Raw genomic sequence first — 20420 nt, 5'->3', positions numbered from 1 at the left:
AAAGATAGAAGATTCTTCAGCTGGATGATACAAACTTTAAATAATGTGGAGGCTTTACATCCGCAAGTAAGAGTAATTGTTTATCAGTGTCACTGTGGAATTAGTATGACCAGTCTTGCTCTCAGTCTTAATGTGGGTGGTACATAGAAAGATAATTGCCTGCCACTGAAAGGGCAGCAAGGGGTTGTGGTAGAGCTGTGCAGATGACTTGAGATGACCAGCTGGAAGACTGTTGCTTTATCTGGGTGAGTAGCAGTGAAAATACAAAGAAGGAAACATCTCCCAAAGATATAAAAGAGATAGGTTGCTTTGGTAACTGATTAGTGTAAATAATTAGTAGGAAGAGTAAGGGATGACTTCCAGGATTCTGTTTTGAGCAAATAGGTGTATAAATGTGCTCTTTACTGAAACAGGAGAAGGAATAGGTTTAGAAGCAAAGATTATGCTGTATTTCCAGACACTAAACAGGGCCTGAAAAGAAGAAGTCTCTCCAAAAATATTTACTAAAGTAATGTATGAAAAAAAACAAAGTTTGATGTGCAAGCTTGACAAGGTAAACTCATAAACCATTATAACAAGCAGCACAAAAGTCATTGCTCTTCTGGTTAAATTTATCCTCAAGTTATTAATTGAATTAAAATAGAAAATATAGGCAAACAGAAAACAATGACTCCATCTCACACCCATTAAGATGACTATCAAACAACAATAACAACAAAAAAAAACACCAGAAAATAGTGCGGAGAAAAAACAGAAAATAGCAAGGATGTGGAGAAATTGGAACCATTAAGCATTGTTGGTGAAAATGTCAAATGGTGCAGCCACTGTGGAAAACATTATGGTCATTCCTCAAAATTTTTAAAATAAGAATTATCATATGACCCAACAATTCCACTTCTGTGTACACACCCAAAAGAATTGAAAGCAGGGACTCAAACAGATATTTGTACGCCCATGTTCATAACAGCATTATTCACAGTAGCCAAAATGTGGAAGCAACCCAAATATCTATCAATGGATGAATAAACAAAATGTGAGATAGATATATTCAGCCTTAAAAATAAAGGAAATTGTTTTCTAATGTGGATGGATGAACCTTGAGGACATTATGCTAAGTGAAATAAGCCAGTCACAAAATGACAAATGTGATTTGTATGTTTCCACTTACATGAGGTACCCAAAGTAGTCAAATTCGTAGAGACACAAAGTAGAATAAAGATTGCCAGGGGTTGAGAGAAGGGCCAAATAGGGAGTTAATGTTTAATGGCTACAGAGTTTCAATTTTGCAAGAGGAAAAGATTTCTGGAGATAAATAGATGGTGGTGATAGTGGCACATGGTGAATACAGTTAATACTGTTGAGCTGTACATTTAAAAAATGGTTAAGATGATAAATTTTAGGTGTATTCTACCACGATTTTCAAAAACTAAATGGAAAAAAAAAAAAAAAGAAAGATGACTTAATAACAATCCACATCTATCAAAAGGGCCAATAGGGAAAGCAGAAACTGGGACCGCCCAGCTAAAACTCAACCACCAGGCTGTGGGAACAGGAAACCAAGGGCGTGGCAAGGGCAGGCCGCAGGGAAGCCACTGATGAAAGCGGGTTCTTGGAGGACGAGGATGCCACCGCGCAGGCGCATAGCACGGCTGCCCGGGGGCCTTTTAAGCGTACCCGGAAGTGACGTCATTGACGCTGAGCCAGGCTCGGGGAGGATCCGAGCGCTTCGCTTAGGTGAGCGGTGCTGGAGCCGTGGTCCTGCGGCCGCTATGAGCTGCACCATCGAGAAGATCCTGACAGACGCTAAGACGCTTCTGGAGAGACTGCGGGAGCACGATGCGGCCGCCGAGTCGCTGGTGGATCAGTCGGCGGCGCTGCACCGGCGGGTCGCCGCTATGCGGGAGGCGGGCACAGCGCTTCCGGACCAGGTCAGGCAGAGGGTGGCGGGGGGTCCGTGTTCTCAGCTTCTGGGCACTTGACAGGTGGAAGGCGAGGTCAAGTGGGAACTTGGCCTGGAATTTATGCTGGTCTCAGAGGGCGGCGCTGAGACCTTGCTGCGGGGTCGGGGATGAGAATGCTGCGCTTGGAGCCCTGACTCCTGCCTCTTAGGTTCCTGCGTCTGCGGCTGTTCTGTTTACGGCGCGCTTCGTCTGTCTCTGTTTGTCCAGTATCAAGAGGATGCATCCGATATAAAGGACATGTCCAAATACAAACCTCACATTCTGCTGTCCCAAGAGAATACACAGATTAGAGACTTGCAGCAGGAAAACAGAGGTTAGTCCGTCCTTTTTGTGGAGTTACTATGATTTTGTTATACCCGGTAATAATTCAAAAGTTCTTGCAAACCTGCCAAACTGTTCACAAAGGTGCACACGCTGTTATGTACTTCCAGGTCACTACTTTTAATAAGAGCGTTACCCTGTGCTGGCCCAGTAACAATAAAGTTTGTTACATTACTCTTTTCAAGGTTGTCCAACTCATTTTATTTGTAGGCAGCTTATCAAAGAGGTGCTGCTTAGTAGAGCTGAATTGTTGGGTGGCTTATTTAGGCCTCCCCAGTTGGAGGCTTGCACCACAAAAGAATTAATATCCTCAAGGGATTAAAATTCAATGTTTAAATATTAATTGAAATAAATACTAAAATTAAGATCAAAGGTATTTTTAATGTTCTTGTGCAAGGTGGGAGAGCTGACTTTTTTACTTTAGGGTATGTATTCTTGATCTGGATGAGTACATTATTAATGATATTGTGACTAGTCATTTGTATACTCGTTTACAGAGGGTTTCCACATAGGTCATCCCATGGTATTCTTATATCTTCATTTTGAGTTAAAACAAGCTGGTATTATTACAATGCAGATAAGAAATAGGTTCAAAGAGGTTAAGCGATTTCCTTAAGAGCATTAAGCTAGTAACTCACAGAACTGAACTCAGGCCCATGCCTTCTGATTCTATATCCCATGTTTCTACCAAACTATGCTGCCTCTGCCTAGAAAGTTTTGTTTCACATAGACCTTAACTGTTGAGTTTTGTGGACCTGAACACGATTTACAACTTAGGAGTAACAACAGCTCATGGAGTGCCATAAAATTCCAACTGGTAAGAACTTGGCTTGGCTTTGAGAGCTATCTTTCAGGCATCACTGCCAAGTTATTTCATTTTTTGATACAGAGCTATGGGTTTCCTTGGAGGAACACCAGGATGCTTTGGAACTCATCATGAGCAAGTACCGGAAACAGATGTTACAATTAATGGTTGCTAAAAAAGCTATGGATGCTGAACCAGTCCTGAAAGCTCACCAGTCTCACTCTGCAGTAAGTCACTTTGAGGAGTAAATTCTCAGTGAACTGAAAATTGAAGTCTTGGAATTGTTTTTGATTGTGTGCCTGTTTCTAAAAAAAGTTAGTGTGTTTTCCTTTCATGTTTATTACATTCGCTGTTGATTTTGCTATAGCTTTGTCACGATATGAAGAGAAGGAAGGAGGTGAGGGGCTGCTCAAGTCCTTTTATTTGAGTAGGACTAAGGCTCCTCCCTCCTTCACCAAGATCTCTTTCCAAGATGTTAATGAATGCTTAGCTCTTCCACCAAACATAATGTCAGTTAGTGTTTAAGGTGTTGAGTAAATACTTGATTGGTTATTACTGCACATTTCACTAAACTGTAAACTCCTTGGCTGTAAGAAGTATGAATTCATCTTTTATTCCTAACATAGTACCTGGCACATAGCAGGCAGTCAGTTAACCTTTATCAAACTGAACTACATAGCACACTCTCGTTAAGAGAGATAATATGGTTTAAAAATACATACCACACTTTGGTTGTTCATAACTTAATTTGGGAGACCCAGTAATTGTTCTTCTGTCTGTAGAGTGCTTCATAGCTGTCATTGTATATTCACATGTACTAAATCATTTAATCCTGGATTAATAGAATGGTGCCTCACTATTTGCTACAGTGGAATTTATGAAAAGTTTTCTTAGGTTCTACTGAAAACATTTTACTGACTTAACAAAAGTCTTAGGGAACAGGGATGTTTTAAATATGTTTATGGCTTTCATCTAGAAGAGAAAAATAAACTTTATTTTCTTTAGTCTAGAGGAGAAAACTTGAACCTTGAAGGACACAGAATTTAGCTCATGAAAGACTTACTAAGAGATAAGTATATAGACAGAATAGGTACCTTGGAATATGCAGAGCTTGCCAATATTCTATTTTAAGGTAAACAGCCAGTTAAGAGATATTGTCCAACATCCAGTGGGTGGTTAGACTAGAATTGATCTTTTGAAAACCATTTATTTGTGAATACCACAAGATTTATCTTGGCTTCACCTCTGAGGACTCAGTGAAACTCCTGTGTAACCTGTAGCATAATTCAATGAACTTTTTAACATCGTATTGCACATGTTCTCATGAACTTCCTATCTGTAGGAAAGATGACTTTTTCACCTTTTTTTTGTGTTAATATCTTCCCAGGAAATTGAGAGTCAGATTGACAGAATCTGTGAAATGGGAGAAGTGATGAGGAAAGCAGTTCAGGTGGATGATGACCAATTTTGTAAGATTCAGGAAAAACTAGCCCAATTAGAGGTAAGATTATTGCTGTTTTGAATTCACAATATTTCATGGAGTTTTCATAGAGCCTGGAAGGTATACCATTACTATCTTATCATTGCAGTGTATTGATGTTTTCTGTGTGCTCATGATTTAAGATTAAAACACCTCCTCCATACCCTTTTCAAAGAAGGAAATACAATCAGTGGCAAACAATGAAAATGCCAACTATGTATTGGCTAGAAATTGAAATATTATCAGATCAAGAGGGTAGAGAGAATGGAAGGGACAGATTACATGTGAACTAAAATCCTTCATCTGCCATAAAAGGAAATTCACTAAATAATGTCTAAAATTGATGATCAGGAAATAGCAGTACAGGGATATTATTTAAAATTATAGAAGTAAATACCAAAGAAATAGATAAAAGTATTAAAAGTGGTTACCTTTGGTGAACAAAGCAAGGAACTACTGTTTATTTTATAAGCCCTGTAGTCTTGATTTTTTAAAAGCTATTTTCATGTACTATTTTGATTAAAATAGAAATAATTTACAAAGAAAGACCTGGGGTGTTAGTGTGCCCATAAAATTGTTGAGGAAAAACATTATAATAGATGGTTTGAATGCTGCTTATTACAAGAGGGTATCGTGGGCCCTTTGAGAAATACTAGAGAGAAAAAGGTAAGGTCCCTGCTCAGAGTCTAGTGAAAGGAATAAGACTAGTGCACCAGGCCATTGAATAAGTTCGTTTCGTTCCATGTTGTTTTATTATAGCGTTGATGAGATACCATAGGAATATAACTCTTGTTTATATCAGTTAGCCTTTGGTAAAATCGGTTTCTTTATACACTGTTTTACTTAAAGTCGCAGTACCTGTTGATGACGTTAAGTGAGGACTTAGTGTATTTGTATGATATGAAATGGTACATAAATGCTAGGAGAGAGATACAAAGTACTGGAGGAAGCACTTTATATGGTAGAAGATTTAATGACTCTGACTCTTTTTTTGGTGAAGCCTAAAAAATGCCATGGTTTATCAGAATTTCCTGCAGAGGGAATAAGGAGGAAAAGTGCAAACTGCTCGATCTGGAAATCAGAGAGAGTGACAAGGTCCCAATTAGGAATTAGGAGTTAGTTCAAATGATAGAATGACCTTGTCTCCACTATCCCTGATTTAATCTCAGTTATGGAAACAGCCATAAGGAAACGTGAGACAAATTTTACTTGATAGTTTAAGTGGAAAAAACATGGGCGTTAGATTGAGAGCCGGCAATACCACATCCAAGTTGTCTGAGTTTGGACAAGTTTTTGGACTTTTATGCAGCACAGTGTCTTCATCTTAAAGAGATACGGTTGTAGGTAGTGGTACCTGCTCTACGGATGGTTGTGAGGTAGTATGTGCGAGATACACACATGGTGCCTGGTTACGTGGCCAGTAAGTAGTTTCTTCTCTCGCCTTCCTTCCTTTCTCCAAAACTGCACGACATCTAAGAAAAATATTATTAGGGATTTGAAAGATAGATGAAACAGAAGCAAAACTTCTGGGAACCATGAAGAGTATGACAAGCCATGAATTCCTCCAGTGGAGTGGGACCTTTGTAATCCTAACACGTGGCATATAAAAAATTGCTCAGTAAATGTTTGTTAGATGAATAAATAAGCAGTGTTTTAGGAAATTCTCGTTTCTTTGTTTTCTTAAAACTTTTACAATTAATATGCTTTCTGTTCCTGGCCTAAAACACTGTGTTGTGATGCAGTTTGACAGTTAAAATACCTGAAATAAACATATACTTTTTTTTTTCAGCTTGAAAATAAGGAACTTCGAGAATTATTGTCCATCAGCAGTGAGTCGCTTCAGGTCAGGAAGGAGAACTCAATGGACACTACTTCCCAAGCTATCAAATAACTTCAGCTTCTGACTGATGGCCGGAGATTGTTTATCAAGGAATGAAGTTCCTGTCTTTCTATTCGAGTAGTATTCTTTCACTGTCTTCCCTCAGATTTGATTTCATGTTGATCAAAGGAATCAGTGGCAATTTAGAGTTGGCGGTCAAAATTGGCTGTCCACAGAACAGTTTTCGGGTGTTAGGGAAAATACACACAGATTTTCACCATTCCTTTCTCTGAGAGACTACTTTTGACTTACATGTCTGGGACCTCTATTTATATAAACTGTGTTTTCAGTTCATTTTGGTTTTTCACATCTCTGAAACTGAGCATTTTATTATAAGGCAGTGATTCGATTATATATAGGAGTGTAAATTGCAATTGTAAAAAATTTTAAAAAGAGATTACCTTTTTAAATCTATTTGGAATAAACCTGGATTATTTACCATTTGAGAAAGGTAATACAAGTCTGCAGAACTACAGTGGCAAATTCTCTGATTTGTAATGTCATTTACCTTCCATGTAGTCTCTCTGGTGCTAAGAGTTGGCACTTTATGGCCTCGTGTCTTTACTCTTAATTTGAGAGAACCTACTGCTAGTCCCCAGGAAACATACTTGAAAATAACTCAGCTGTTTTTTTCTGGTAGTACTATAGTCATTATATTCAAAGGATGCTGAGAAATTTGTCTCATGCATACACACGTGCACTCTTAGTTGAAATGCTAAAAGTAGCTTTTATCTGTTCTATTTGATATTAGTAACCAATTTTTCAATTTTGTCTTACTAGGCAATCTTCATCTTGGGTAATTCACCAAATGCAAAGAGCATATGATAGGTTTATTCACATCATAGTTCTTAGGTACTACATTCTACTATTTATATATAACTTCTATTTTATAGTTAAGAACTTGGATATCTTTCATTACTAGTAGTACCAGTAGTTAGCTTCCTTTTAGATCTATTTTTCACAAGGAAGCAGAGTTTTATCACTTAACGAAAGTTACTGAGTGGGAGATGAGGGTAAAGGGGATCAAATATATGGTGATGGAAGGAGAACTGACTGGGTGGTGAACACACAATGGTATTTATAGATGATGGAATACAGAATTGTACACCCGAAATCTATGTAATTTTACTAACAATTGTCACCCCAATAAATAAAAAAAAAAGAAACATGAAAAAAAAAAAAGAAAGTGACTACATTCATAGTGCTGTGTAGGCAACAAAGCAGTGTTGAGATCCAAATGCTTAGTGGTCAACTAGGCTCACTGAGCAACTCATTGCCCCAACTGAGTTTACTCACATTTCAAATTTACAAGTTACTTCATGTTGTGCTATCAATTTAGGTTCACCCAAAAATAACAAATAATGAAACTGAAATAATGAATGCCAACCTGTCAATATTTTCTAATATTGGAAGAGACACAGTATTAAAAAGAGTTTTTGGTTAGTGTTTTGTATGATGTAAAAATTTTTTTTGTCCTGCCATAAAAAATTAACTCCAATTAAAACAATACAATCTCTCCAAGATATCCTAAAAGCATCTGATCCTACTAATACTATTGGACTTTGCCTACAATGGTGGGCTTTAATGAATAGGTATATGTCATTTTGGAATTTGTCAAATTTCTATTCAAAGTCCTGCATAGAATTTGAAAAATACTTCTACCCCCAAGTGTGGGCATTTTTATCTCATTTCTCAAGAGTAAGTAAACTTTTAGCCTACCCATTTGCCTTGAAGTATATGCCCTAAGTGCCACCATATGTCCCACATTCCAAGGTACCCTACACCATTTGTCAGCTGCCATGGCCAGTTTTCAGTGAAATTGATAATCAAATGGCCCATTAAGTATAACATGGTGTCCCTTTATCTGCCTTATGTTCCTTTGAGTTGTTTATAAAATTCTTTGTCTCAGACATCAGGATAAATCTGTACGTTAAGTTTTCCCCTTGGCAATCAAGAGTTTGAAGTATGAGTCTGAAGAGCTCTCAGCACCCTCCATAATATAACTTCTGACTGGTGTTAATGCGATGAAGATAATGTGTTAAAAAATTGAAGAGGGGAAGGAATGTTTTTGATTTGCGTGAATATTGAAGTTTCTTTTGCGGTAGATGGAAGAACTTTGCAAAATCTTAGGACAAACTTTTCTAATAAAAATCTGATTTTGAGAATACCAGCTAATTTTACTCAGTAATGAGTCTAATAGGAAATGCAAAGGTTTATGTTTCACATGTGTAAGCAACCTGTCAAGCCGACAAGTTTTCATAAATATTTTATAATCACAGTGTAGTCAGCAGTGTAACACTATAAATAGTTTTCTTTAGTTTTTTTAGTTTTTTATTTTTAATTGGGGAAGGGGAACAGGACTTTATTGGGGAACAGTGTGTACTTCCAGGACTCTTTTCCAAGTCAAGTTGTCCTTTCAATCTTAGTTGTGGAGGGCGCAGCTCAGCTCCAAGTCCAGTTGCTATTACTGGTTGCAGGGGGTGCCACCCACCATCCCTTGCGGGACTTGAGTTGTTGAACTGGCAACCTTGTGGTTGAGAGCCCACTGGCCCATGTGGGAATCGAACTGGCAGCCTTCGGAGTTAGGAGCACGGAGCTCCAACTGCCTGAGCCACCAGGCCGGCCCTATAAATAGTTTCTGAAATGGTTTTAGGGATTTCCTCATGATTAGAAGTCATAAATTATATGATTCAAATCAAATTATAAAATTAAAATGAAGTTTGGAAGTATTTTGTAAAATGCTTAAGTATTATTGATATTTACCTTTATTACCTTGAATTTATAATAATACCTTAGGCGTAATTTGACTCAAACATTAGAGGTCTATTTCAGTGTTACTTAAAATGTGGTTCACTGACCTACTGAAACAGAAGTTTGGAAATGGGATCCAGGAATTTGTATTTTATTAATCGTCCCAGATAACTTCTAAGGACACTAGTTTGAGACTGTCTAGTCTATATACCAGGCACTTCATTTGGAGTTAAGAATGGAAAAAGGGTGGAGGGGAAGCATTGACACTATTTTCAAACAAAAATATAGTAAAAGGGACAAACAAGTATACACATAAGTATACATATAAAACAAGTATACAATGCAGTGTGATGAATCCAATATAAAGATATATAGGATAGAGAGGTGGGACTACATAAGCTTGAGAGATAACAAATGGGTACGAGAAGAACTAGAACGTTTGGTGCTTTCTAGTCATTATATGATCTCTATTTCAACTGCACCTCATGTTATAAATACTCAGGCACAAGGAAGTTATGTTATTTGTCTAAACTGGGTTCCACTTTGGACAAGATTCAAACCCAGCCAGACTCAAACATAACTACTAAGTTAAGATGCCTTTAAATGCCAAGTACTGTTCAGAGTTCAAGTTGTTTTTGATTAACCTATTTTCACTACTAGTGCAAAAGAAACACCACAGCCCATACGTGAAAACACAAATTCAATAAATGGAGTCCTAACTAATGACACATAATTTTCATCTGTTTTCTGAAATGGTGTAGCTGAGAGTATGTGTGCATACAACTGAAAAGAACAATGCTTAATCAGTCGTCCTAATTATGTATCGGAAAGTGCAGTCCTGTCTTACAACTCTGCTTCCATAGCATGTTGTTTTTCATCCTTCATGCTATTTCCTTGTGGTTGCAAGAAGGTTGCTGTGCTAGATGTCATATCCATGTTGAAGGCAGAAAACATGTGACATGGCCTGCGTCTGCTATATGTAACCTCTTTTAGGAGGAAAAGCAAACCTTTCCCAGAAATTCTAGACAGATTTCCCCTTGTCTCTTGCCTAGCCTGTTAAATGGTCACTTCTTGTTGTAAAGGAGGCTGGGTACATCTCTGCCCGAATAAAACCAGTGTTCTATTATTAGTAAAGAGGAAAGAGTATTGAGAAAGCAACTAACAATGTCTGACACAAGTCCTTTTACACTGAGTTTTTAACAAGTGAAAGCGTTAGCTGAAGGAGTGTGTTATATTGAATAGCCAAAAGAATGGGCTGTGGCAGACATCTGTCATTTCTTTGGCTGCCCAATATCCTAACTGCCGTGTTGAGGAAATTCCTCCTAAAAAATTTGGAAGTGTTGTATACTTGTTTTCCCAGCCTCTTTTGCAGCTAGGAAAGCTGCATCTGCCTCAAACTTTAAAGTTAGTGATACAAAGAAGCACAGAGCTATGCAGAATTCTTTGAGTAAAGGTGGTGACCTACAACGCTGGCTACGACATCTAGTTCCCCAGAGGAGCAGCAAAAGTGGCTTTAATGACAACATCCAGTATCCAGTGTAAGCCAAATCAGTGGTGTAACCTGCAATGTCTTCCCACCAGTGGACACAGTGGGGTCTTCACTGAAGCAATTATCTGAAGTGATTAGAGGCTATGTAGCCTCTAATTCTGGTTTTCTGTCCCAGACATCCTGAGGATTACTTGTTATTCTATGTGTGTGTGTGTGTGTGTGTGTGTGTGTGTGTATATACACACATACATATATATGTAATTTTAAAAAATTTTATTGGGGAACTGTTTTTTTTTAATTTATTGGGGTGACATTGTTAGTAAAATTACATAGATTTCAGGTGTACAATTCTGTATTACATCATCTATAAATCCCATTGTGTGTTCACCACCCAGAGTCAATCCTCCTTCCATCACCATATATGTGGTATATAAACCAAAAACAACAAAAGAACAAGACAACAAATGAGAAACAGAAACTCATAGACACAGACAATAGTTTAGTGGTTACCAGAGGGTAAGGGGGGTGGGGGGTGGGAAATGAGGGTAAGGGAGATCATATATATGGTGATGGAAGGAGTGTTTCTTTAGGGCCCATCAGCTCCAAGTCGTCCTTCAATCGGTTGTGGAGGATGCAGCTCAGCTCCAAATCCAGTCACCGTTTTCAATTTTTAGTTGCAAGGGGCACAGCCCACAATCTCATGCGGGAATTGAACCCACAACCTTGTTGAGAGCTTGTGCTCTAACCAACTGAGCCATGCGGCCACCCCTCTGAAAGCTCCATGGCAGCTCGTTGTCTTCAATCTAGTTGTGGAGGGTGCAGCTCACTGACCCATGTTGGAATCGAACCGGCAACCCTGTAGTTCAGAGCTCGCGCTCTAACCAACTGAGCCACCTGGCCGCTCCTACTTGTTATTCTTTCAATAAAATCACTTTTTGTTAAAATCAACCCAAATTGCCTCCAATTAAGAACTCTGACTGATAAAATAAGCATAATTTAAACCATGCAAATACAAATTTTGTCAACACTTTATGCATAATTTTGCACTTACAGTTTAAAGTAATATTTGACACTTATAAAAGGATGTGACATGCAAATGAATTATCAAGCATAATAACCCACCAGCTAATTTAAGAATTAGAACATTACCCAATGCTGCATTTATCTGAGCTCCTCTCCTGTCTCTGCCCAACTCTGCTCTTTTTAATAGTTTTATCACATGTAAAAAGACCTAAATACATATCCCTGAAGTGGCATTTTTCAGTTCTATTCATTTTTGAGCTCTGTGAAAATGGTATACTGTATGCAGTCTATAAGAATTTGATTTTTGTTTTAGTCAACATTATGTTTCTAAGATTGGTTTTGCTGTATATAGCTGTTATTCATGCATTTTCATTGACTGTACGATATTTCATTGTGACTATACAGTATATTAATGGATACATAGATACAAAATTATACATTTAAAAAATTCTTGCTAATATCTGGCTTGCTAATTTTTAAGTCTCCATCTACCTCGTTTATATTAGACCCTTCCCCATAAGTAGTCATATTTCATATTTTGCTGTTATTTCACTTGTAGTTGTCTCATGGCAACTTTCAGAGTGAATTAAGGCATATTATACACTAATATTCATAGTGGCAAGCAGAGGATGCAGTTTTGTTGTCATTCTCCAAGAATGCTAAAGAGGAGGCGGAACCTTCAGAGCTTCAATGAACCATAATTCACTCAACATTTCATCTAGCCTCCCATAAATACATGTGGAATTGTCGTAAGTAAATTTTGCACTGATCCCAGGATTCATTTTTATTTCATATTTTAACATCTCTTAAATTGGGACATGTTTTATACATGTAGGGATTGTGGTGTGGTTGATTCTAAGCATAAGCAAAATTGGTTTGCATTCCTGGTGGCATGGCATGGCAAAGGTAAGCTCTTGATATTTCAGATCATTTGAGAAAGGAATAGAGTTCTGCTGTTTTCTGTGAACTTTTCATTAACTCATAATCAAGAGAGTGCCAGCATAAAAACTTGGGAGTATAGCTATATTAGTTTTCTATTGCTATACAATGAATTACCACAAATTTAGCAGTTTAAAGCAACACCCATTTATTATCTTAAAGTTCTGTAGGTCAGAAGTCCATACAGGATTCAACTGGGTTCTTTTCTCAGGGTCTCACAAGGCTGAAATCAAGGTGTCAACCGAGGCTAGCAGTTCATCTGAGTCTCTGGGCCCTCTCTCAGGCTCACATGGTTATTGGCAAAATTCATTTCCAGAAGCGGCTGGTTGGCTCAGTTGGTTAGAGCACGGTGCTCATAACACCAAGGTTGCCAGTTCGATTCTCACATGGGCCAGTGAGCTGCGCCCTCCACAACTAGAGTGAAAAACAATGGCTTGACTTGGAGCTGATGGATCCTGGAAAAACACACTGTTCTCCAATATTTCCCAATAAAAATTTTTTAAAAATTCATTTCCATATGGGTATAGAACTCACAGGCCTTCAAGGCCAACGGGAGATCACGTCTCTGACTTCCCATGTCTCCTACCTTTAGACTCCTTTTTAAGAGCTCAACTGATACGGCAAAGCCCAACCAGAATAATCTCCCTGATTAACCCAACTGATTAGAGGTCTTAAATACATTTGCAGTTATCCCTTTTGCCACAGATGAGATAAGAGTGATATTCTCTAATACCCCCAGTTCCAGCCCTTGCTCAAGAGAAGGGGATTACACAAGGCACGCACACCAGGTGGGAATCCTGGTGGCCATCTCAGAATGCTGCCAGCCATAGTGGCTTTCAGCAGCTTGGAATAAAATCCTGGAGACAACAATGAAGCACTCTTAGCAAATGCTGCATGACCAGTATTATTGGTGGCTAAGAATAATTGTGTGGAAAATAACCTGCGCATCTATGAGACAACAAGACATCCACCCACGTATGCTAAAATTAGTGTACTCAAGTTTAAGCAGAAAGAAGATATTCACTTAGTCTCTGTTCATTTCCTAGAGTTACAGTAACAAATCACCACAAACTGGATGGCTTCAAACTTATTCTCTCATGGTTCTGGAGGCTAGAGTCTGACGTCAAGGTGTTGGCAAAGTCGGTTCCTTCCGGGAGCTCAGAGGGAGGAACCATTCCATGCCCCTCTTCTAGCTTTTGGCATTTCTTGGCATTCCTGGACTTCTAGATGCACCAGTGCGATCTGTACCTCGGTCTCCACATGGTGCTCTCCCGTATGTCTCTGTGTCTAAATTTCCCTATTCGAAGGGCACTAGTCGTTTAATCCAGTATGACTTCATTTTAACTTGATTATATCTACAAAGCCCCTATTTCCAAATTAAGTCGCATTCTGAGGTTCTGGCTAGACATGAATTTTGAGAGGACACTATTCAATCAAGTATGGTCCCAAAGTATCTCCCTCCCCCCAAATTTAGTAATTATAAAGAGAAAAAGAATAATTTTACTATGAAGAATCCAGGCAGACAGCACTTTAACCAATTGATTACGGTAATGTGGACCAAAAAAAAAAAAAAAAAAAAAAAAAGAGGTGGGGGTGGGGGGTTCTATGGAAAGTAACCTCACAGGGTGATCTGATCATAGATGCCTAACTGGGCAGGTTGTAGAGGGTAGTCACGCCCCAGGCCCTTAGCTTCTTCAGTAAAGGGCACATCTTTGCCTTAAGCAAGGCCTGTCCACTCTGCCTGTGCATCTAGGTTAACAAACCTTTATAATGCCTCTTTTCAGAAGTAACCACCATCCAGAGAGCACTACCCTGTCATCCCATTTCCGCCTTGTTTTCTCCCACCTTCAGGCCCTCTTCCCTCCTTAACTCCAAATGCATAAAAGGAGCGGCAAACTGCCATTTCTGAGAAGCATTTTTCTCAGTCTGTTGAGATTTTGCTTCCAGGCGTATCCTGTTAGACTTAAATACATTTTTATAAAACTTATCTGCACGTTTGGACATTCTTACATTGACAGTAAACATCGCTAATAATACACTTCAACATCATATACCCCCTGAAAGCATGTAATGTGAAGGGTATATCACTCTGTAGCATTCTTCCTAATAATACATAATCTAATCAAGGGTAACATAAGCCAAACCCAAACGGAAGAATGTTTACAAAATAACTTACCAATAGTGTTCCAAAGCATCCAGGTCATGAAAGACAAGGAAAGACTGAGGAACTGTCATGGAATGAAGGGATAAAGGAGACACAACTAAGTGCAAGGTGGAATCCTAGATTTGGCTCTGGAAGAGAAATGGAGTAAAACAAATTAGTTTTGCAGTTTAGTTATGACTATGTCCAAGTTAATTTTCTAGTTTTGAAAATTATTCTGTGGTTAAACATAATAGGAAACTGGGTGAAGAGTTTATGGGCACTTTCTATACTATTTTTCCAGTTCTTTTGTAAGTCTAAAATTATCTCAAAACAAATATGCATTCCTGATTACTAATGAGGCTGAGCATAATTTCAAATGTTTATTTCCCTGTACAGGTTTTTTTTTTTTTTTTAAGTATAGACATTTAAGTCATTCTGCCTTTTTTCCTTTTACTTTTTCTTACCGATATATATTAATATATATTCATGATATTAATGTATTGTCAGTTTTATATTTGCAAATATATATTCTGGTCTATTGATATTTTTAAAAAATTTATTGGGGAATATTGGGGAACAGTGTGTTTTTCCAGGGCCCATCAGCTCCAAGTCGTTGTCCTTCAATCTAGTTGTGGAGGGCACAGCTCAGTTCCAAGTCCAGTAACCGTTTTCAATCTTTAGTTGCAGGGGGCGCAGCCCACCATCCCATGAGGGAATTGAACTGACAACCTTGTTGAGAGCCCGCGCTCTAACCAACTGAGCCATCCAGCCACCCCTGGTCTATTGATTCTTAAAATATTTTTATGCTGCCTCTTAATGAATGGAATTTTAAAAATATAGTCAAATTTATTACTAAAAGGACAGAGATTCAGAAGACTTGGACTTTGTGAAGTAGTTTTAGGAATATCTTAACCAATTAACTTTGCTTATTTATTTATTTTTTTACTTTATATACACATGAGAGTGACACATGATAAGAACATCTAGGTCTAAATAAGTTTAAAAGAGCTCTTAATATAAAAATTCTAAGTAATAAAAACTATTATGTCAGTGAAAATGGCAACATATTTTCTTCTTGCTGGTGCATCAATAATGTATCATGCAATCATTAGTGCCCTAGATTTAATTATATAAGTGTAATTCATTCATTCAACGACTATTTATTAAGTACTTACTATTATGTCAGTCACAGACCTAGGTTTAGGGGATACAATGATGAATCAGAGAACTGAAGCTTACACTAATAGGAAGAAAGGCAACAATTAAATTCATTAATGTGTTAATTTTCAGTAGCAATACGTGTTACAAAGGCAATAAAACTAATGTTAAGGAAAGTAATGGTAATGGGTACTTTTACTTTAGAAAAGATCTTTGTGAGTTGGTAATATTTGAGCTGAAACCTGAAATGCTGAGAAAATGCTAATTATATGATGATTTGGGGAAAGAAAATTCCAGACAGAGGCATTAGTAAATGCAAGCGTTCTGAAGAAGGAACAAATTTGCAATGTTGGAGGAACCAAAATGGCAGTGGAACTGAATTACAGTGAACCAGGGGTTAGAGACTTGGTGAAGACTAGGTCATTTCCAGCCTTGTAGGTCATGGCAAGAGAGTTGAGATTTTATTCTAAGTACAACTGGTTTTCATCAAGATCTAATTTAAGTTTAATTAAAAATATTCTTTTGCTTCACCCTTCCCTCTGGCTGTTTCCCAGAGCTAAAATGTTATGGTGATTACTTTTAATGCAGCAGCTTAGCATATCTACATAATTCTTCCATTAAGTGCAATGTTGACATTTTAAAGGGAAGCATTATACAAAACTTCTCCATTCTTATTTAAATTCTAACATTTTATTACATAATTGTTATTCTTATACTATTTATTTATATAATGTACTTTCACTGTTTGGGGGACTGTTAATGAATAAAAAGTTTTGGATTGTAGAGGTCTAGGACTAAATCTTATTTACATTATTTTGTTAATAATTATTCTTTATGCAAGTTTTTGCTTTAAATTGTTTTCCTGTCCTGAAATCTTGCATGTGGTCACTTTACCATCCACTATTACCATAATTTTATAAAAGAAGTTCCCTTTAACATCCCTAAACAGGAAGTACATAATGTCAGAAAAAAAAGTCCTCTAAATCTTGAATAAATGTAGCCTTCTTTTTTAAAAAATCTGTACATTGACCTAATTTTTCTCATTTCACAGAGAACTGACAAAAAAATCACACGCATCACTGCTCAAGAAAACCTTATAAATGTGTAAAGGATGCTTACCTATGATTCTCAAATACAGAGGGTGCCAAAAAAATGTATACACATTTTAAGAAAGGAAAACTGTATTAAAATTCTAATACTCAATATATACCGATAATTCATCAAAAGATGAATACAAGTCACGTTTGACTTCTGCAATTACAAGAGGTGCTCAAAGTGATTACCATCAGCGTCCAGACACTTCTGATGGCAAACTACTGCTTGAGCAACATTGACCAAAGTGTCCACTTGTATACATTTTCTTGGCACTCCCATAAATGCCAGAAAAATGTGGTTATTGATCATTCTAGAGGAAAAGAACATAATCGATTTCACTGTTGATTTAAGTTTCTCGGAGAAGAAAAATTATAACGATAAAAATCCAAAAATAATACATGCAATTTTTGTTCTGATGGTGATTTCTTAATAGACTAAATATCTTCCCCAAATCCATGACTACCCTGTTGCATAGGAGCTGGTTCCTCAAGTGACTTCACAAATGTCTGCCTTAATTAACTTCAGTTTTTTTTTAAAAAAAAGTAAAAAGATAACTTTTTTGTTTTTTAATTTGATTTCAGAATTAATCTGAAAAAAATTAAAATGTAGTGATCTGAAAATGAAACCTACCTCTAATTATGGGTAGTATTTGTAGAAATAAATCATTTAGACTAATGATTTAAATCATTACTCCATCATTTACTTTCTTTGATGCATTCATTGGAAGCTAAAATGTATCCTTCTGGGTTTATATGTATATATCTGCATTTTGTGTCAAATGTAAATTGATACAAATTATGGATGGGGAGGAATTTAAAGGAAGTTGAAACATTCAGAATGAGGATAAAGGAAGTTGACACAAATTCAGAATGAAACATTCAGAATGAGGATGGTTGGTTATATGGTTTAAGGTCTTTAGGAGCTAGGTGCAATGGCAGAAATCCAGACTTTATTCTTTCTTATTAAAAGGAATTGTATTTATAGAATTTAGTGAGACCATTATTTTTTTACATTTCCCATTGCTGTGATACTTGAGAATGTGTGCTCTTAGACCTAATTCCACTTTTAGCCCAGCTTCATATGACCTTGTTTCTAGAGTAAGAGCCCCAGGCAGTTTCTCTGGAACATTTGATTAGAATATCCAGGCTAGGTCTATTGCTGGGAAGGAGAGATCTCAATTTAAAAATTGGACAAAGGAAACAAAACAGCTGGCTTGATAAGTTTATGTTTTGTACTTCCCCAACTCTACATTCCAATTTTTAACAACTTACTCTGTTGTTCAGTGCTATTCATTCAACAAGCTTTTGAGAGCTGTCTATGCCAGGCACTGTCAGGAACCAGGGATGCAAAGATGAAGGTCACAGGCCTTGTCCTAAAGTATCATTAGCAGGTATAAACTAATAATTACAATACAGCTATGAAAGCATTGAAAGTGACGCAAATATCTTAAAGGAAAGCGTGGCAAAGAACAAAGAGGCAGCTTGGAGGTAGTATGGCAGCTGAGGTGGAGAGAAAATCTTGGAACATCAGAGGTAGGATACTGCCTCCCCTCAGAATTCAAGATGATTTGCTTGGAATTAAAGGTTATATACTCTTAACACTGTGCACCTTCCCTTCATTACACTTTCTTCAAAGTGTATGTTTAGATTTGTTTTCGTGATTAATGATGTCAGACTGAAAGTTCCTTGAAGACAGAACCATGTCCGTTTATCTTTACTACGCCAGTGATGACACACACGAGATGCTGAAAAAACGTGTCGAAAGCCAAAATAAGATGAGTGGGTGGGAGAATTCTCAAAAGCGTGACTGGTCATTGTGTTTATCCAATACTGTCAAGTGAGAGAGCCCCAGAATCTACGATAAGCTTTCCTCTCACCAGAGGGGACTGCTCTATTGTTTGCCAAGGGATAATTCATTGAACTTTTCTGCTTGCTTTTACACCGTTGGATGAATTATCCATTTGCCCTGATTTCAACTTTTCTGCTGCTGATTCGGCCTAATTGATTGCCTGACACCCTACGAATTATCTTCTGATAACCAGAAAGGTCAGTTAAAGGTTTTTCGGAGCGGGGGGCGGGGGGAGGTTAATGCTGTCTTGCTCACACTCTTGTCTGTTACAAGCAGTCTAGTTTCTGGGAGACAAAGATCACAATTAAGACTTCCAAATTACCTTGCTGAAAACCTGACTTACCAATGAAAATTCCAGCCTGACGTGACAGACAAGAGAAAAAAACTTGCGCTGTGAGGAGAAACTGGGGCTTGGGGATTCCTGCAATATCGCCGGGAAAAGAGCAATCCTTTATATGACATTCCTGGATATGCCCTTCAAATTGTTCCGCCCTCAAGGTTTACCCTGGTTTAGCAAAGCACATTCAGGTTTGCAAAGATCAGAGACGCCGAAAGTCACCCGACACCTCGCCCCTGGCGTCCCAGCGGAGTCAGTCAACACCAAGATTGCTTCCAGCAGCTGATGGACTAGAGAACGTAGTGGAAACGTAGCCACCATCTTGGTTATGGTTAAGCTCAGCGCACTAGTAAGCGTCACTCGGCCCTCATGCGCAAGCGTGTTGGGAGTACGCTCCCCTCCCCTTCCTGTGCACGCGCTCGGTGCCCGCAACTCTCGCGAGAGAAGCGAGATTTATTCCTACGTACCGGGCCGTGCTGCTTATGGCGGCGCTGGAGAGGGGGCGCTGAGCTGTTGGGGTGAGTACGATCTCAGGGTCCATTTGGGGGTAGTAACAAGCCAGGCTAAGGGCAGAAGAGAAGGCAAAGACTAACGGGAGAGACTTCTGAGTCAAGTTAGGCACTCCTAGAGCTCCGGGTAGGGAAAATTTCACCCTGAGTCCCTACCCCGGCCTTTTCCACCCGGCCCCCGTTCAGCTGTCTAGACCTCACGTCAGGCCGCAGAGCCGAACCGAAGAGTCCAGGCCAGGCGGCCGCGCGTGGTGGCGGTGGTGGTGACTGAAGGGGGGGAGGGAGCGAAAATGGAGGCTCCGACCGCAGCCAAGATGGAGGCAGGGGTGCGGGGCTCGGGCGCGGAGGCTGCTGGGAGTTGTAGTCTGGCCGCTTCCCCCTCTGCGGTTTGGCAAGGTAAACGGGAACTACAAGTCCCGGCGGGCGGGGCGAGGGGGTGGTGGCGCGGTCCTTTGTGTGAGGCTGGAAGAGCCGGAGGCAGAGGAGAGGGGCCTACTCTGACTGGACCCTATAGTTTCCTGGCTGTCACCTGCTCAGGGATCTGACTACGAGTACCAGAGCGCAGTGCGGCACTGGCGCTTCCTTTGTGTATAGACTGAGACCCCGCTTTCTCTAAGTGCTTAGAGACACCTCCTTTCCCCGGCCTCATCTGGCAGAGTGTCGCGGCCGAATTGTCATCCTT

At 38.8% G+C, this 20420-nt stretch overlaps 3 protein-coding genes across 19 annotated transcripts in view; 2 read left to right on the top strand and 1 right to left on the bottom strand.

The window, feature by feature from the left end:
- Positions 1-19602, bottom strand: part of LOC109446690 (bile acid receptor-like) — a 57735-nt gene extending 38133 nt beyond the window's left edge. For 2 of the 8 annotated variants that reach the window (XM_088799513.1, XM_074319063.2), the window contains exons 1-2: positions 19236-19602; positions 14825-14940 (exon numbers count right to left, since the gene is read on the bottom strand). The gene's annotated coding sequence lies outside the window, so the exon portion shown is untranslated. Of the gene's footprint in view, positions 1-5751; positions 6040-8947; positions 9085-12745; positions 13063-14824; positions 15118-19235 lie in introns of those variants that run through there. The other 6 variants (XR_016021761.1, XR_016021759.1, XR_016021762.1 and 3 more) reach the window with 6 other exon arrangements.
- SIKE1 (suppressor of IKBKE 1) lies at positions 1692-8616 on the top strand. Its single transcript, XM_019730351.3, has 5 exons — positions 1692-1928; positions 2169-2274; positions 3172-3314; positions 4475-4588; positions 6357-8616. Exons 1-5 carry the CDS (start codon positions 1770-1772, stop codon positions 6456-6458), a joined length of 624 nt encoding a protein of 207 aa, XP_019585910.2. The 5' UTR covers positions 1692-1769; the 3' UTR covers positions 6459-8616.
- An 86-nt stretch (positions 19603-19688) lies between the features above and the next one.
- Positions 19689-20420, top strand: part of CSDE1 (cold shock domain containing E1) — a 36192-nt gene continuing 35460 nt past the window's right edge. For all 10 annotated transcript variants that reach the window (XM_019730347.3, XM_019730346.3, XM_019730345.3 and 7 more), the window contains exon 1: positions 19689-19747. The gene's annotated coding sequence lies outside the window, so the exon portion shown is untranslated. The remainder of the gene's footprint in view (positions 19748-20420) is intronic.

The sequence above is a fragment of the Rhinolophus sinicus genome, chromosome 7 (genome assembly GCF_057876585.1).
Source record: "Rhinolophus sinicus isolate RSI-liver-muscle chromosome 7, RSI-T2T, whole genome shotgun sequence".
Classification (NCBI taxonomy): domain Eukaryota; kingdom Metazoa; phylum Chordata; class Mammalia; order Chiroptera; family Rhinolophidae; genus Rhinolophus; species Rhinolophus sinicus.
The sequence above is the reverse complement of the archived record's forward strand: the minus strand, read 5'-3'. Positions and strand labels throughout refer to the sequence as shown.

Bases quoted from the DNA above. Each gene is read 5' to 3' on its own strand.
- SIKE1 (XM_019730351.3), top strand. From the start codon at position 1,770: ATGAGCTGCACCATCGAGAAGATCCTGACAGACGCTAAGACGCTTCTG. The intron at 1,929-2,168 runs GTCAGGCAGAGG...CTGTTTGTCCAG, and splicing joins GCACAGCGCTTCCGGACCAG to TATCAAGAGGATGCATCCGA. The intron at 3,315-4,474 runs GTAAGTCACTTT...ATATCTTCCCAG, and splicing joins CTCACCAGTCTCACTCTGCA to GAAATTGAGAGTCAGATTGA.